Below are 19217 nucleotides of genomic sequence, written 5' to 3'. Positions count from 1 at the left end.
CTTTAAACAAATGCACACTTTGTAACGAGTGGCCAGCTTAAAATCATGCACTCGTTACACAAGTCACTTGTTTTGATGCTGCGAACAATAGGATTGTGCCACGCAATATGTTACAAAGGCTTTTTTTACTACATGACATTCACATAGTGTTTTCTTCCGAGCAGTTCCAAGAAAGTGGTAGCACACCTGCTTGCCACGAAGACAGCCAGAGTTCAATTCTCTTTTCAAAATGAATTTTTTTATTGTTTATTTTATTTGCATCTGCCACAATTTTTCCACCATGGAAAATGACACCGATGCCAATCGTTCTGAGAAACAAGCTCTTTAGTGCTCTTGCGTCAATACCTTAGTGTATGTATGTTCATGTTTGATATGCTTTCCTCCAATTCGATTGAAAGAGGAGAATAAAGCAAGCACGCAAACAGAGGTTGAAGATAGGAGGAGCTGGCGCGCCAAGCCAGACAAGTCAAAAGGAAAGATCACTGGTAAAGTAAAAGTAAAAAATGAATAAATAAATTTGGGTGTAGGGGGGTGGTGGGTACTTGCGCTGTGAAACAAAAAGCCAAGTGTACTCATGAAACACGCTGTCATGCCTCCGAGTAAACATGGACTGCTTTTCCATCACAGCAAGCTCGCCAGCCGAATCTATTGAATAACTAGTGATATGCTAAAGCTAACACAATGCCAAGAGAACACATGCATTACATAACACACATAAAACAACAGAACACTTGCAATGTATCATGAATGCGGTGTCGCCGACATCCGACACACCATGAGGGCCCATGGGCCCACGCTGCGGAATAGTACGCATGGACGTCGCTGAGAGCCGTTCGTTGCCGACCACACAAAACCACCAAGCGAGCGAAAACGCCCTTGGACAAGAGCAGGCTGTTACGGTATATACTGGCAGCCTTGAAGACGGTATGATCTACGGTCAAAGCATTGGCTTCAGCAACAATCCACGTTCACAAATTTTTCATATCTTCAAGCTTCCCTCGTTCCCTGAAATTGTGTTGTTTTGGGTGTTTTCGTTAGTAAAGTAACAGGAGGCTTATGACTAATGCAAATGCTTGAGTGTTAGTTGTTGCAAAGGCTGGACATTTTTATTGTTGTGCTAAATCATTTGAGCTTTTTAAAAACTCAGCTTTTTCAATGAAATTCTGTTATAGATGTTTAATAAGAACTAACCAACACAGTTATCATTATTACTGTGTCTAACAAAGAAAACAAGCCCTTAAAATTTTCACTTTCCTTCGTTATAGGTGGTGTCATTTCAGTTTACTAGCCCTTCTTGTGCTGGCTGGCTTGCAAATATTTGGCTGAGCAAAGCGTTGATGTCCTTGACCCAAATACCACCAAGTTAACATGATGCAGGTGCCACAGCCAGCCGACTCACAAAGAAAAAAATGAAACAAGACTTTCATGCTACTGTGCGCACTATTAGACACCACTGCACAATGGACAACCATAAAGTTGCAGCAAAACCAAGCATTCCGTCACAAAACTAAACTCTGTCATTTGTGAAATTTCCAATAAGCACAGAGTTCACTCACGGGGATTCAACTCATTAGCCCAGTTTGAAAGAGCATGTAGTACATGCAGAGAAGCCTTCCGTGAAAAACTTCAGTTTGAAATGGGTTTTAAATGTGCCATAAAAATCTTAGTACTAGTATCTTTCAGCACAAAGAGAAAGTGGGCTGCGTACTAACCTGTATCTTGTGGAGGTGCAGGGGCACTGATCCCTTTGTCTTGAGGAGGCCCTGCTCCAGCACCTGCAGCTTCTTCTCCCGAATCGCCTTGGCTCGGCTGCAAGCAACCGTTCATGGAAGCTCAGGCCAACTTCTTCATTGCAGGAGATACTGTTACACATCATTGCAGTGTGGACTCAAACTACACTCGTCTAAATGAGGGCTGCATCTTCTTACAATCTACACCATATATCCCTAGTCCACATTACCAAAAACAATTATCCATATAATGCACCTAAGTTTATCATTTTAATTTTGTGTCTCTAAGAACTGTTTTCAAAAATAATGCTCCGGTAAAAGTGGCTCAAGTCTGTACTCCTGTCCTATCGTGCAGCATGCTCATAACACATGTGCCAGCAGGGCCAAGTAGAGCACTTAGTCATGGTTTCCTTCCCGCCAGATGGCACAAATTTGTGTGCAGTAGACGATGAATGTGACAAATACACGGCAAAACCACAAACAAGTGTATGCAAAACAAGCTTGCTTGCTGTTTTGCAGCCATGGATTCAATGTTTACAAATGCTTCAAAGTACTTTGTGTCATATAGCGACTCATGCGCCACTTATAACATATACAGCTGGACCCCTTTATAAGAGACACTGATGTCAGAGACAAGTGGGCATAAAAGGCATCTGCATAGAAATTTGGTCGACCAGGAAGCGAGAGCCCTGCTTACAAGAGACAAGACATATTCCTCGGTACACGTCTCCTATGAAGAGATTCTGCTGTATCACGTCAAACATGAACTCTGCAGTGCCCCTGGTGCGTCAGAAACCTCTTTGTCCTTTGGAAAGCAAGTTGCACAAATAAAGTGTGTATGGTACGACATGTGTTTCGGGGCACTAAGAGGACTGTGTTCTTGTGGTATTTATTTATTTATTTATTCTTGTTATACACCTGCCTTAGAAAGTTGCCTTCTATTGTTGGCCTTGCACTTTAGCTTGTTCTATGACCGGCATGCATTAGCGAAAGGTGGACGAATTGCTTTGGTTTTTGGCATATCAGCAATGTGAAAAAAATGGCCCTGTAAAGCACACCCTCCCTTTATTGTTCACATTGCACACATTCAAAAAGATGCTCTGGCACAGCATGACGTGATGCTCACTCACGCATAGTTCATAGACTGATTTGTTTGTGTACAGCATAGGGTGTGCTGACAGCTGCTTCTGCCAAAACACACCACGGGCCCATACATGATGTGATGGTGTCTGTTGACACAGAGGGCAAGTGCCACAATGTGCATGCACAAGCCATGCCATACAGCTGTGCAGGTTCAGTGAACTTTTTCATAGTTTTTCATGAGCTAATAAATAGTGGGATAAACAACAGTTGGTCTATGTGCACACAGAAAAGGGCATTTTCAGACAGCCACAGAAATAAACCAGTGGGCTTGAGTACATATTGTCACACGCTAAGAGCTCGAAGGAACGTATAAAGGGACGCGACTGTCAAAAATCTCAGAGACAAAGAAGGACTTCTCCACTGGCACGGGTTGCTCGTCTTCGTCTTCCTCGTTCACAGCACAGAACTGACCCATTGTTCACTGGCACAGAACACCAGGTGGCATTACTCCTCCTCCCAAGAGAGCATCGACCCGATGCTCAAACAAAAGTGTGCACAGCAGTGAGTCGAAATAGGTAACATAAAAAACATTAAACAAATTAATGCACGAGAGAAAATGCGTCCTGGGCCCGGCAATCGGAAATAAATGGCATTCACTGTTCACATGAAGAGTTCACTGGCACAAGAAAAAAATTCGCATCACCGCGTAAAGTATGGTTTTAGGCGGACTACGTGTACAGTCTCTGGGCGTGGTAACCTGCGCTGGGATGATGGTGAGCCTCCGTCTGGAACCACTTCGTAGTTCTTGTCGCTCACACGTCTGAGTACTTTGTAAGGTCCAAAGTACTTCCTTAAGAGTTTCTCACTAAGACCTCACCGCCTGATGGGTGTCCAAACCCAAACTTGGTCACCAGGTTCATAATTAACTTCTCGATGGTGGATGTTGTACCGCCGTGCATCTGCGCACTGTTGAGTTCGGATGTGCACACGGGCCAGTTGACGTGCTTCCTCAGCGCGCTGAATGTACTCATTGATGTCAGGGGCTAATTGGTTGAGCTTGTCGATGTCCTCATATGGAATCATGGCATCCAGCATAGTTCTAACATCTCGACCATAAACGAGTCGGAATGGCGTGAAGCGTGTAGTTTCCTGCGTTGCAGTGTTATACGCAAATGTTACGTACGGCAGGATGTCGTCCCACATTTTGTGTTGCACATCCACGTACATAGAGATCATGTCGGCTAGCGTTTTGTTTAGCCTTTCTGTTAAACCATTACTCTGAGGGTGATACGCCGTGGTCTTTCGATGGGTTGTGTAAGTCAACCTGAAGATAACCAGGTGGCAATATATCTAGAATGGTGCTGAAGACAAAAAATTTAATCCAGTAGTGTATTTGACAACTGCAGCACTCCAAAATGGGCACACCACACCAAGAATACAAAATGGACACTTAATGTGGCCTCTTTGCCCTTTAGTGTTGCTAAGAAATTAACAAAATCTTATTTGTAAATTCCAATTATGGGACCTCCTCTGCTGTAGCGTTCTTACAGCTTTTGTATCCACACAAGCAACAGTTAGTAATAGCGAACTTTTTCCGCTCTTGCCTTGTTAGGGGCAATTGTACACTTGGCACAGCTGTGACGAGGCATCCAAGTTGTTAGTGAGCGCTTGTGCTCCTCTGTCTATTCTGTGTTGCTGCGCTCCCAGTTCGCTGAACAAATATGAACCACCAACTAGCCCACCTTTCTATTCTTATTGAGGCAACCGAGACAGTGCGACAGCAGATAGCATCAGTCGCTACACTGGTTCTGCATAAGTGATATGAGAAAGCAACACGCCAGAACTATTCACATGCTCACAAAAAACTGCTGGCTGCACATGCACTATGGTCAAAACGATGACGAAGGCAGGAGTCTCTATATCCAAGGTGAAACTGTTTATTTGGCCCAAACTTGTGGCCGGTAAATGGAAAGTCTGATTACAGCAATACCAACTAGCACTGATAGCAGCATACAGGATGTTGTTGGTCATCGATAACCTCACATCTGTGGTGAGGCGTGCTGGCTGGCATTTATACATGCGGCAGCGAACATCTGAGCATTATCACTAGTGACCGCGTTTGTTTGACAACAAACTCCACTGTTAACGCTTGCGTGCTCAAGCCTACTAGATGATTCTGAACTAATTTGGGATGCTCTCAGACATTCTGGCACGGTTTGCATAAGGCATGATCAACACGTGCAATAAGCCAGCAACATAAAACATAAAAAAATGAAGGGGTGGGTGTGTAGCAACATACAGTCAACATACCATTTTTTTGGACTCTCAGGAGACCCCAATACTGTCTGAAAAATTGGGCAGTTAAAAAAAACAAATTCACCCTTTTCCACTTCCCTCAAGTGGTCGGATTCGCACAGCCATGTGTGAAATCGCCATATGATAATACAGAACACAAAGGCTGTGGCAGCAGCATAGAGTTTGCCAATGTTCTTTGTGTTTGTGCCTGTATAAAAACCTCTGCAGCTTCAATGACGTGCAGATATGCTGCCGCATGGCGTTTATTGTTCCAGTCAGTTTTGTCTATGCTCATGCCGTCACTGCTGGGGAGCCTGCTGTACTATACACACACATCGGGCATGAGGGTGTTCACCAAGAATTACCCACAGCACGTGGGCGTAGCGATTTCAAGCTGCTTTAGTTCCTGCAGGCAATGTTTCTGAGTGGCACAATGAGGCAATAGTGAGTAGTGCTGCAGAGTGTGTTGTTTTTTTCGTCTATTAAGAGTATGCACTAACCTTGCACAAAGGTGGAAAATGCTGGCCTGCCACTATTTACCACCTCCATGGCTACATAGTGCTTATTCGTTGGCATCGGTATACTGAAACCGAATACCCTCTAGTGCTCGAAACAACCCAGCTCCAACGTCTTCCTTTTTTCCTGTTATTGCAACATGGCACCACTGGTGCATTTCTTAGCAGCTTCGACAGTGTTGGAGGACTCCTTGAAAAGTTGCAGCTACTGTTGCAGCACATGTTTGCTTTCCAATTCATGCTAACATACTTAGTCACTGCATGTCTCAGTTGTGTGTGTATATGTTGGCCGAAAATTTTATTCCAATAATTCCAATAGCAATTATACGGACAATCGCAAATGGTTTTTGCCGTCCCCGTAGCCGTCATTCTTGTACATGTAAATGTGTATATATATATATGTATGTATATATATATATATATATATATATTGTCGCGGTACAACGCGAATAAAACAGAGGTACACCTTGAGGCAACAAAAGCAGCGTGTTTTCAACAGCTGAGCCATAAGATTGTCTTCTTCAGTCTCGAGTGAAGCTAGAGGCTCACTACCTCGTATCCACTAAATCCCCCATCATTGTTTTCGTCCACATGTAGACACGCGTCATTTGCCTCCCTCTCAAAGAGCATCGCCCCGATGCAAAGTCTCTAATGAAGTTTAGTTTTTTTTTATCAAGAAAAGTCTCACATCACTCGCTGACGTAAGGCTTCATGCGGACTACGTGAACGAGTTCAGGATGGTGCTGGTGACGCCTTGTACTATGCGAACTGTCGGGAACAACTTCGTAAGTGACGTCACTCAGTCTCCGCAGCACTAGGTAAGGTCCAAAGTATCTTCTTAAGAGCTTTTCGGAAAGTCCTCGTTTCCGTACCGGCGTCCAAACCCATACTTTGTCGCCAGTTTGATAGACGACTGTTCTGCGGTGAGCATTGTAACGGCCTGCATCGTACTCTTGCTGCTGGCTGATGCGTAAACGTGCAAGTTGCCTAGCTTCTTCCGCGCGTTCAATAAGTGTCAGCATCCGGGACGATGCCGTCGCCTTCCTGCGGTAACATTGCATCTAACATAGTTCGTACTTCCCATCCATAAACGAGGCTGAACGGTGTCATGCGGGTCGTTTCTTGCTTGGCCGTGTTGTATGCGAACGTTATGTATGGCAAGATTTGATCCTAATTTTTGTGTTCAACGTCTACGTACATTGAAAGCATGTCTTCAATGGTTTTGTCTAGATGCTGTCAGCCCGTTCGTTTGCGGGTGGTAGGCGGTGGTCTTACGATGCTTTGTTCCACTCAGCATCAAGACATGGTCCAAAAAAGCTGCCGTAAATGCAGTACCTCTGTCTGTGATTACGACGGTTGGTGCACCATGCCTCTGTACAATATTCTCAGTGAAAAATCTTGCCACCTCCGCTGCTGTACCTCTCTGGATAGCCTTTGTCTCGGCATAACAGGCCAGATAATCTGTCGCGACGATAACCCATCGGTTGCCTGCAGTAAAAGTAGGGAGTGGGCCCGAAATGTCCATGCCAATCTGGTGGAATGGAGTCATTGGGACCTGTACGGGTTGCAGGAAGCCAGCTGGTTTAGTTGGTGGTGACTTGCGTCGCTGGCAGTCGAGACAGGTACGAACGTGGTTCTTCACGGCTGTGGTTAGTCTTCGCCAGTAATACCTTTGCTGTACCCTAGCCAACGTTCTTGTGTAACCCAAGTGGCCAGAGGTAACCTCGTTGTGGCATGCTTTCAGTACTTCGGTGCGCAGGGCTGCTGGGATGATGAGTAGATAGGCGGATCCCGTCGACGAAAAGTTTCTTTTGTAGAGTACTCCGCCCCGTAAACAAAATGATGACAACACCCTTGCGAAAACTCTTGGTGCCTTCCGAGAACTGCCATCCAAGTAGGTAATTAAGCCAAGCAACTCAGCGTCGTCACATTGTTGCTGCGCAATGGTGGTCGTGTCCAGGACCGAGAAATGATGTTTCCTCCTCCTCGGGTAGGGTCGCCGACTTAATGGGTGAACGGGATAAACAGTCGGCGTCCATATGCCGCTTCCCTGACTTATGTACGACTACCATATCGAATTCCTGCAGCCTGAGACTCCAACACGCTAATCGGCCGGTAGGGTCTTTAAGATTTGTTAACCAACACAGTGAGTGATCATCGCTAATTACTTTGAAGGGGCAACCATATAAATACGGACGAAATTTTGTAACCGCCCATACCACGGCGAGACATTCCTTCTCAGTTGTCGAGTAATTAGCCTTAGCGCGTGTTAACGTTCTGCTTGCGTAAGCGATTACTCTTTCTGTGCCTTCTTGCTGCTGCACAAGCACAGCTACCAGACCAACATTGCTAGCATCGGTGTGAAGCATCGTAGGGGCTCTCTTGTCGACGTGGGCAAGGACTGGAGGTGTTTGTAGTCGCTGGCGAAGATCGTTAAAAGCATCTTCCTCTTCGTTATTCCACTCAAAGGGGACGTCTTCTCTCGTGAGGCGAGTTAACGGTGATGCTATGCGTGCGAAGTGTGCGATAAATCGTCGATAATATGCACAGAGGCCGAGAAAGCGTCTGACAGCCTTTTTATCGGTCGGCAAAGGGAACTGTTCTACGGCTGTGATTTTTTCAGGATCGGGACGAACACCTGCATAACTGACGACATGACCAAGAAATCGCAGCTCTTCGTAGCAAAAGTGGCACTTCTCAGGCTTCAACGTCAGGCCCGCGGACTGTATGGCTCGTACGACCACCTCAAGTCTCTCAAGGTGCTCGTCAAACGTTGCGGAGAACACTATAACATCGTCCAGATATACTAAGCATGTTTTCAACTTTAACCCAGAAAGCACAGTATCCATGAGTCTTTGAAAGATAGCAGGCGCTGAGCACAAACCGAATGGCAAGACCTTAAATTCATACAACCCATCTGGTGTTACAAAAGCGGTCTTCTCGCGGTCTCTTGGGTCCACCTCGATTTGCCAATATCCACTCCGCAAATTCATTGAAGAGAAGTATCGAGCGTGTCGAAGTCTGTCAAGAGAGTCGTGTATACGCGGTAGTGGATATACGTCTTTCTTGGTCACCTGATTTATAGCTTGCGGTAATCCACACAGAAGCCCAGGCTGCCGTCCTTTTTCTTAACGAGGACTACAGGTGACGCCCATTGATTTGATTGATATGTGGGGTTTAACGTCCCAAAACTACTGATGATTATGAGAGACGCCGTAGTGGAGGGCTCCGGAAATTTCGACCACCTGGACAGGTGACGCCCAGGGGCTCTGTGAATGCTGAATGACGTCATCTTCAAGCATTCTGTCTACCTGCTGTTGTATCGCTTCACATTCTTTTGGAGCCAAGCGATAAGGATTTTGGTGAATAGGTCTCGCTATTTCGCCGGTAATTATACGATGCCTGGTCAGAGGCGTGGGGCCAACTTTTGGTGTTGTCGAAAAGCAGTCTTGAAATTTGGCCAGTAGCTCAAGGAGTCTGCGTCGGTCGTCTTTCGGCAAAGTAGTGCTAACGTCTAGAACAGGCGCTGAATCAAGATTTAGCGACTCATCGACCACCGCCAAGCATCCTTCGGCATCTACGACATCGTCGAAGTAAGCGACAGCGGTGCCTTTAGGAAAGTGCCGGCACTCAGCACTGAAATTGGTCAGCAGCAAGTCCGTGTGTCCAACAGCAAATCTGACGATACCGCGTGCGACAGAAATACCGTGAGTGAAGAGCAGCGAGCTTATTTGGTCTGCAACTCCTTCGGCGTCAAACTGAGCAGCGGCAGCCACCGAAACAGGCGTGCATGACGTAGACGGGAGAACCACGTCGTCATCAGTAATACGCAGTTGGTTTGGTCGCGCCTCTGGAGAATTGGGTAAGCCCGAACTGTTGCAAAACGTTAATCAAGCTCTCTGGTATGTTGATGACGGCGCCATAATTTCGTAAAAAATCCATGCCAAGAATTACATCTCTGCAGCATGCGGCGATAACGACGAACGACGCCGTGAAAGGAGAACCTCTGATGTCAACTCTTGCGGTACATCTTCCAGAGGTCATCAGTAACTGGCCCCCTGCTGTTCTTATGTGAGGGCCCGTCCACGGCGTCTTCACTTTTCTGAGGCTGTCAGCGAGGTCCTGACTGATAATAGAGAAGTCGGCACCAGTGTCGACTAAAGCTGTCACTTTCTGACCGTCAAGAAGAACACTAAGATCGGCAGTCACAATTTCATCGTTTTCACGGCTTATCGGCTGTACGACGTCATGCTGTGGGGGCTTCTTGTCGCCATATTTATGGCCTGCAACCTTGCCCCCGGAGGTCACCACCCTCAGTTTCCCCGTCGCGGGCTAGGTGACCTTCTTGTGTTAAGAACCACGTAGGTGCGGTGGTGCGACAAAGGCGAATGCGCAGGGGACGGAGAGCGGGATCGACGTCTCAGACTAGGAGGGTGAGTAGGCATTGCCTCCTCTCCAGTGGTACAGCCGTCCTCAAAGTGAGAACGGGCTCCATAGAAAGAGGTGCCGTCGTGGCGTGGAGTGTATTCGTCGTTCGTACGTCCACCGTCAAACCAAGGTCGATGAGGACAGAATGAATCACCTCGATGCCAGCAATGACGGGCAATATGGCCTGCTTCTCCGCAGTGAAAGCATAGTGGACGTCTGTCCACTGTGTGCCATGCATCGGTTTTCCGGGTCGGTGGACGTCTGAGCATCTCCCCTGGCGTCGCTGCCCGTGGTGTGGCTGTGGACGGCTGGTTGTATGACCGTAGCGTGGGTGGTTGATGCAGTGTCTGCTCTTGCGGCGGAGACCAAAGGACCATGGGCACCTGGTGGTACTGCGTCGGCATCGCGGGTGGTGGACGTCAAAGAGCGGCAGCGTAGCTCATAGGACGCTGCTGAGTATCAGGAACAGTCGTAGACAATGCTTGGTGAATTTCATCGAGTACGACTTCAGCGATCGATGCGATGGGATTTTCAGCAACCGGAGTCCGTAACCTCTGCAGTTCTTCGCGAACTATCTCCCTAATCAACTCTCGTAAGGAGGTCTGATTCTCAGACGTCATGGCGTTAGCGTTGATAGGGACATTGCAGGACATGCGGTCATATTGCCTGCAGCGTTGATGAAGGGCCCGCTCGATAGCCGTAGCTTCCTTAATGAAGTCAACCACGGTACTTGGAGGGTTGCACAGTAGCCCGGCGAAAAGCTGTTCCATGACACCGCGCATGAGGTAACTCAACTTTTTATCTTCCGTCATGTGCGGGTTAGCTTGGTGGAAGAGACGAGTCACGTCCTCGGCAAACATTGCAACGGTTTCGTTGGGTTTTTGAACCTGTATCTCCAATAACTGCTGCGCAAGGTCCCTTCTATCGACATTGGCGAAGGTATCGATGAAGTCAGGCCAAGCTGACAAATTGCCTTCTCTATTTTCATACCAAGTATGAGCACCATCGTCAAGGTAGAAATAGACGCGAGAAAGCTTTTCCTGTTCGACCACTGATTGACCTTGGCAACACGCTCGTAGTTGTCAAGCCAGTCGTGGACGTCTTCATGGGCACCGCCACTAAAGCGATCGGGAACGAGGGGTTGAAAGATGCTGAGATGGGAGCGTTCGAAAGCTGCCTTGGGGCACCTGTTGTGAGCTTGTGTTGGCCATTGGTTGAAGTGTACAGTGCCTAGGAGGTTCCGGCGAGTGAGTGAGCTCTGGCGCGAGGCCTCGCAACCGTCGACTGGAGTGATGCACCGGAGTTGCTACCGGTGACAATGATTCTGGACTCGATGAACGGCTCCCAGCGGGTGTGTGGAGCATCAGACAGGGTTGCGGCCCAGCTCCTCCACCAGTGTCGCGGTACAACGCGAATAAAACAGAGGTACACCTTGAGGCAACGAAAGCAGCGTGTTTTCAACAGCTGAGCCACAAGATCATCTTCTTCGGTCTCGAGTGAAGCTAGAGGCCCACTACCTCGTATCCACTAAATCCCCCATCATTGTTTTCGTCCACATGTAGACACGCGTCATTATATATATATATTAGAAAGGATGCGCCAACCCCCTCTTTCTGCGGAGTGGGCATCGCCTTTCCGGTCGTCTGGGCGTGCACTTATCTCAGGAGCGAACAAGGCAAGGAAGATGCTTATGGTTGACGCGCTATCAGGGCAACAATCGGCACGCGGCGTGTGGCCCCACAGCAAGCGGGTGCTTCTACAAGCTGCACTTTCAACAACAACAAAAAAAAAAAAACGGCGCCAGAAGCGTACCTGGAGAAACCTTGTTCCCTTACATCAGCATTTTGTAGAGTGATGTGAGATCGGATTTAAATGAGTTGACTGCCAGCCTCACTTGGAATCATTTATACTGACAGTGTTTCTATCAAATACTATATTTGCTGCCTTTAATTCGTACATGTCATTCAATACATAATTTATTTCGCCATGTAGGTCTTGCATTACTATCATTCCGAGCACACCTGAGGGAATGCCTCACCACATACATAACAAACTGCCACCAGTGGCGACACACGACGTATAATCTTTAGCACCAGCATGCGTTGCCCACAGGAAGCGGTTCACATCAACGCAGTTACTACGCACGAGCCTTGTTGTGGTCATCTACTGTGGTTGCGCTCCATGAAACTTGGCTACTTAGCAAGCACATGTTTACTATGGTTAATATTGCTCCTAAAGATGCTAGCCTTGCTTCGTAAAACATTTGAACATCTTGCTATCGCATTGCTTTGCCATTTTGGCAAAACTGTGACTTTTTTTCGTAATTACCAACCACACTGTGAAGCTTCACAGCGATTGCTCATTATATTGCCACATGCACTTCTCTTGCTATCATTATGTAATTCGTCCACCATGCAAAGAACTACTGCCTCACGCAAACTGCATTAGAATGTCTGGGCACTTTCCAGGTTATTTCTAAGTCTTCTGAGAGGCTTAAGCACACAAACACAAATGGTTGAGATTATTCTGAAACTCACGCAGCCACCAGCAATATGGCTTGAATGTTTGATACCGTACGTATGAATGCCAACACGCTTTACCATAGATCAAATTACTCAATGAGTGACCCTGTTTTCGCCCTTATCACTGTACAGCTTGTACTTGGTCGTTTATTTTCCTGAAACAAAAAATAAACGTTTAAGAGTTGGTTGGGAGAAATTTGCGCCTGCCTTGAACTCTGGAAAAAAAATAGGCTGGTTCCCCAAAGGCAATGCAGTGGATGTGATAGTAACACGTCATAATGCTATACCAAAGTAAGGGGGGCAACTAACTATTCTTCATCCGATGTCGCGTAACTCTGCAAAACACTTGTGTATGTGAATACGGCCACTTCCAGGAAAGAAGTGGCTATCATGCACTCTTTCGTATTGGCGGTTAAAGCCCGAAGCGATGAAATCATAGGGCGTAGGAGGGTGTACGACCCGTGAGCTGCTGCCTGTTGAAACAGGGCCTCTTCCATTGGCTTCGTTCTCGCCTTCACTACAATGCTCACAGCTGATAGTTTATAAAGCGCGCATACAATGTGAGTGCTCACTGTTGAGGCTATCAGAATTTCGAGGTTGTCGGCTACCCTCTTGTTTACGCTTGCGCAATATGAAATTCACAAAATATAGCAAAGTCATTTCATTGAGCGCGATAATAATGTGAGGTGAGGAAGAACAGTTGTATAAAAGCATGAAAAAGCAGGGTAGCCAAAAATTCCCAAGTGATTTTCTTGTATATAGACCAATCGAAAATATGTGCCATAATCATGTCTGTCACAGGTCCAGTTAATGGGAGGCGATCGCCGGGTTAATTCCAAGGGTCGAAGTATCGGCCCTCGGAACTGCACCACGAAAGTGCGGACAATTTAGAAGTGTTCATATTTTATGCGCCAGTGGACTCCGGCTGTAGTTCAAAGAACGAGTCAGAGCCAAGAGTTGATAAACAAAACATAATTATATCCTCATATATGGCAGATCAAATGATGCACAAATATCCACACTTGACAATAGTTGAATACCATATGTCACCAATCAAACAATGTACTACACAGTACAATCAGCCACACTCAAAACAACGGACACAAACAACAATACCTGCTACAATGCAATCACATGCATCAAACAACCAAGACACTTAAAAACTAAAGAGTTCGAAAGCTTATTCAATCCGAAGTCCTTGGAACAAAGTCTGAATGATACTCTTCCAAGAATCACTCACTCAAAGTCCTGCGCTGTTGTTGTTCCGCTGCCCCCGAAGTTTCTCTTCCAGGAAACCTCGAATCTTTAATTGGCCGCTCTCCAAGCACCAAACTTCTTCGCCGATAACACGTCGGCTTCCCACGTGCAGCTGTTGCAACGCATCTTCGCTCGTTGGCGGTAGACCCAGTCTTATGCTTGTAGCACGAGTCTTCACCCCTCAGGTGGAAATTCTCTTCATTACCTGCTCTGTCACTGAGAACAGAAGCCTTCGCCGAAACGGCGGAATGACCTTATGCACACTTTCACAAAACTTTCATCTCCTGCCTACGCACACGGGCGCAACCTTTCTTCTTCTCCTCCTGCTTTGTCGCAGAGGACAAAATCTTCCTGGACAAGGCAGAACACCCTACGCATTCTGGCGTAAACTTTCTTCTCCTGATCTCCCTTCTCCGCTCTTTGCTTAAATACCTTTCCCGCCAGATTCCAGAAAATTCTCATCGTTTCTTCGGCGCGATGCACAGCCAAAGCTGGGGAAAGGGCGAGACGTTTTGAGAGCCGTCTGGGACACGTGACGCAACTCAGCATCACGCCCCTTTCCTTCGAGATCTTTCCAGGGCTTGCTTGGCCGCCGATGTGAGAAGGTTGGTTAGGGAATCTACGCTTCCGAGGGGGTGGGGGGAGAGACGGCGCGCCCGAGGAGTCTTAGGATGCTTGTTTTCTTCTCTATCGTTGACCTTGAGGCTTCTCTTTAGCGCTTTGTTGCCAGAATGCGGCAGCGCGGTCCTTTCTGAGCACTCGTTTGTGACAATGTCACGTGAACCACCATTTTGTCACGACGAGCGGAAAAAAGAAAAAAGAAGAAAACGTGAAATGCCAAGACAGAATAAAGCTCTCGGTGTTGATGTTTCAGTGGCTACTTCGGCACCCTGCAGGATACTGTATGATTTTTCAGTTAGCGGTGTTTGTGGCGTCTTGATTACTTTATGTGTTCGTGTCTGCACGCCCTGCGTGAAAAACAAGGTAAAGAAACGAAAGAATTTAGCAGGCTATCTGCATGCTTCGTTGGAAAAGGTCGTTGAAAGACAGTAGCGTACTGTCTGGAGATAGATAATAAAACGTTTATTTGATGTTCTCCGCAAGAAAATTGGTGAGTAGACACTGCGTGAGATATGAATGCCATCAAGCAGTAATATGAAAAAATTAAGTTTGAAAAAAAAAATGCAAAAATACCAGTAGTTAGCAGCACCATGTAGCTTTAATGAAGCGTAGGAAACACTTGCTTTTTCCTTCATAGCATTGCATTGCCAGCACCGCATAATAAGCACTACGGTCCTTGGAATTATGTACCTATGCATTTTAGAAATAGAGTAACACACTACCTAATGCGTACGTAATGATGCTGTACCCAAATATGCAAAATATTTGTTTTCTGATTGACATTATTCACTACTAGTATGAATTCAACCAGGAGACCCAGATGGATGGTTTTTGAGCAAGTGGTTAAAGTTTTGCTTTAGGGGCTGAATCGGTTGATGAACAAATAAGTAGAAATACAGATTCACAGACAGACTAGAATTTGTGCGGCAAAGTATCATCATCTTTAATAATAATGCAGCTACACCCCTTACCTGAAGGAAGTGCGGAGCCTTCTTTATTTTTAATAACTTCTTCCTTTTTATTTATCTTTTCTTTCTTCTATAGCTGTATCTATTTTTTTATATTCTTTCCTTTCTCTCCTTCTCTTTTTATTTTAGGTGTTTTTTTGTCAAATTTTAAACATGCTTTTCCCTGTGCTAGGCCTAGCGATGACCCCGTACGACAGCCCAGGCGCCAAAAGTGTTCCACACTCAATACCATCTAGGAGTCGCTCGACGAACGACTGGATGAGGACTTCTCCTTGATGCGATGTGACAGGCAGCTGTGCCTTTGCCGGTGTTAAGCCAAGCTACGACAAGCCTTCAATGCTTCGCACTAAAAACAGTAATTCTCAGTCAGGTGTGTGTGATGGTCTATGAGATGGTCATTCTTGTGTTTATGTTTTCCCGTCGTGGGTCGTTTTAACATCAACACCTACCAACTAGCTCGGCTATCAGTCATTCTAAGTTTGTCATTGCCTTTACTTCTCTATTCATTTATTGACCTGCTCGAGTAAAAATGAAGGGAGCAAAATGCATCAGTTCACTGATATATTGACACAAGGTGACTTCAAATTACGCACGCTAGCAAATACTTGTGCCTTCTAGATGATTTGCGACGCACGAGCCTGTGGGACCCAGCTGCGCGCGAACCGTGTTGGGGAAAAAGACGAACGTAGAAGAAGAGGTAGAAGGGAATCCTCGAGACAATCTAGCTGTGCTATTATTCTCGGGCCCAAGTTCGCCCAGCGTACGTTAGCGTATTAAAAGAGTTTATTGAAGAGTGCGTTACAAATCTGGTGGAAGTGCTGGGTGTGATGCCAAGCCCCTCTCGAGTGACGGAGCACAGTCCAGAACCACAGCGATTTCGACCCAACGAGCTGACGCCTGTTCATCAGCGCTGCAGTCGACGCCTACGTGGTGAGGGTCCTGAATTTTCACCTTTATCGACTTCGCCTGGAACATCAACGGCTGTGAACGGGTACGCAACTGACATGACAGCTCAGGTCACTCCAGCCAACATTGTAGTGAACCAGCCAATGCTACCAAAGCCTTTCCACGGCGAAAGCTACGAGGACGCAGAGGACTGGCTTGAGCACTTTGAACGCATCGCAAAGGCTAACGGATATGGGGAAGAGCGCAAACTTGGAAGTGTTTACTTCGCACTGGAAGATAGCGCACGAACGTGGTATGAAAACCACGAAGCCACCTTCCGGTCATGGAATGATTTTCGACGGGAGCTGCTCGCTGCTTTCCCGAACACAGACCGCAAAGAGAGAGCTGAAGCTGCGCTCCAGACAAGAAATCAGCGCAATAACGAAACTGTCGCCATGTATGTGGAAGACATGTCTCGCTTATTCCACCGAGCGGATTCAAATATGAGCGAAGACAGGAAGCTGCGCCATCTGATGCGAGGCGTGAAGCAAGAACTCTTTGCCGGACTAATTCGAAGCCCGCCGCGCACCGTCGCCGAGTTTCGTTCCGAGGCTACTACAATGGAAGGGACGCTACAACAGCGAGCAAGGTTATACAACCGGGATGCGATCGTCACTTCCTTGGACATGTTGCCACCAGCCTTCGGTAACGGCATGGAAGCACTACGCGAGCTGGTGCGGTCTGTTGTGCGAGAAGAGCTGCAGAGGCAGCGTCTTGACCAGAACACTCCAATGCTTTCGTCTCTGGCCGATGTGATCCGTGAGGAGGTCAGGCAGGTGGTACGCGAACCTTCGAGCAACGCACAGCCAGGGCTGCCACTACAACAGAACACGAGAATGACGTATGCTGATGTGCTACTACGAGGACCTCCAGGACGTGCGGACGTCGCGGCGGCTACACCTATGCAGTACCCGATGCCACCGAGCACCCTGCAGTCAACGCCAGAGAGGAGACTAAGGAAGAGCGATGTCTGGCGCACCCCCGACAGGATACCGCTGTGTTACCACTGTGGGGAGCCTGGTCATCTCTACCGAACGTGCCACTACCGCCAGGCAGGACTACGTGGTTTTCCTGTTAATGCACCTCGACCACGAAATGGTGAACGTCCCTTCGAAATTGAAGAATACCTGTCAGGTCGTCAAACCTCAAGTGGCTTCCAACGACACCGACCTCGGGCAACGACAACGGGGAGGTATAGATCGCCTAGCCCCCGACCTTCAGCAAGCTCCCCAAGGTCTCGTTCCCCAAGCCCACGTCGGGAAAACTAGAGTCAGCGACCTGTGGAGGCAAGGCCGCTGTCGACGCTAATGCAGAAAAACCTCCAGTGCTGACTATCAACGACGACCGATTCAGAAACCGGTGCTTCGATAGTGACGTTACTTCCGATTTACGTGTGTTTGTTGACGGCTATGAAGTCATCGGACTGGTAGATACCGGCGCAGATTATTCAGTGATGAGTAGCGGACTTTCTAAAATACTAAAGAAAGTGCTGACTCCTTGGAAGGGACCACAAGTTCGCACAGCAGGAGGGCACCTCATCGACCCTACTGGAATATGCACAGCCAGAATCGGAATACGGGGTTTCACGTACGTCGCCAGTTTTATTGTGCTGCCGGAATGCTCAAGAGACTTGATTATCGGCATGGATTTCTTACGAGCTAATGGCGCTGTAATTAACTTGCGAGAATCTTCCGTCTCATTCTCGACTAGGCACGCGATTGCTACCTTTGAAACGGAAGAAAACGTATACGACCTTTGTATTGCAGATGACGGCGTCGTGGTGCCGCCAAGATCGAGCATATCTGTCGCAGTAAACAACAAAGCATTCAGTGAATTCGAAGGATTTGCTGACAACAACACTGCCTTACTACTCCAAAAAGGGATCTGCATGGCACGAGGCCTTATTAAGTTACGTGACGGATGTGCAAACGTTCTACTCACAAACTTTGGAAATGAGGTGCAGCATGTTGCAAAAGGAACCGTCATCGCCAGTCTGAATGATTTCGTCCAGGTTACGGAGCTGCGAACTTTTGAAACCAATGATTCTGATTTCGAAGACGTGGAGTCTGTCCTTGCAGCCATCGACATCGAGCCAGGCCTACTACCAAGCGAAAAAGAGCAAATAGAGGGTCTTTTAAGGGAATTCGCCGAATGTTTCTCGTTGTCATCTAAGGTTCGACGCACTCCTGTCGCCAAACATCGCATCATTGTCGACGAGTCAGTGAGGCCAATACACCAGCATCCCTACCGAGTGTCACCAAGAGAAAGAGAAGCTATTGGTAATCAGGTTAAAGAAATGCTCAAAGACGATGTAGTCCAGCCTTCATCAAGTCCATGGGCGTCACCTGTTGTTCTTGTGAAGAAAAAAGACCAAACCTTATGTTTCTGTGTTGATTATCGGAAGCTGAATGCCGTCACCAAACGGGATGTTTATCCTCTGCCAAGAATTGATGACACTCTGGATAGGCTGCGAAATGCCAGGTATTTTTCCTCATTGGATCTTAAAAGTGGGTATTGGCTGATAGAAGTTGACGAAAGAGATCGCGAAAAGACAGCGTTTGTGACACCTGACGGTTTATACGAGTTCAAGGTACTCCCTTTTGGCCTTTGTTCAGCACCCGCCACATTCCAACGGATGATGGACTCAGTGCTCTGTGGTCTTAAATGGCAGTCATGTCTGGTTTATCTCGACGATGTTGTAGTTTTCTCTGCTACCTTTGAGCAACATTTGGAAAGGCTCCGGGCTGTGCTCACTGCGATCAAATCAGCGGACTTGACGATAAAACCGCAGAAATGTCATTTCGGCTTCCGTGAGCTCCTTTTTCTCGGCCATGTCATCAGTGCAGAAGGCGT

At 47.1% G+C, this 19217-nt stretch overlaps 1 protein-coding gene across 1 annotated transcript in view; it reads right to left on the bottom strand.

Annotated features, from left to right (window-relative positions):
• LOC119167688 (nuclear exosome regulator NRDE2) overlaps window positions 1-19217 on the bottom strand; it is a 370836-nt gene that overhangs the window by 193036 nt on the left and 158583 nt on the right. Inside the window, exon 7 of the mRNA XM_037419210.2 lies at window positions 1713-1809. Coding sequence (XP_037275107.2) covers window positions 1713-1809 — 97 coding nt within the window. The remainder of the gene's footprint in view (window positions 1-1712; window positions 1810-19217) is intronic.

This window comes from Rhipicephalus microplus, chromosome 6 (genome assembly GCF_043290135.1).
Source record: "Rhipicephalus microplus isolate Deutch F79 chromosome 6, USDA_Rmic, whole genome shotgun sequence".
Taxonomy (NCBI): Eukaryota; Metazoa; Arthropoda; class Arachnida; order Ixodida; family Ixodidae; genus Rhipicephalus; species Rhipicephalus microplus.
Note: the sequence above shows the minus strand (reverse complement) of the source record. Positions and strands in the feature narration are given on the sequence as shown.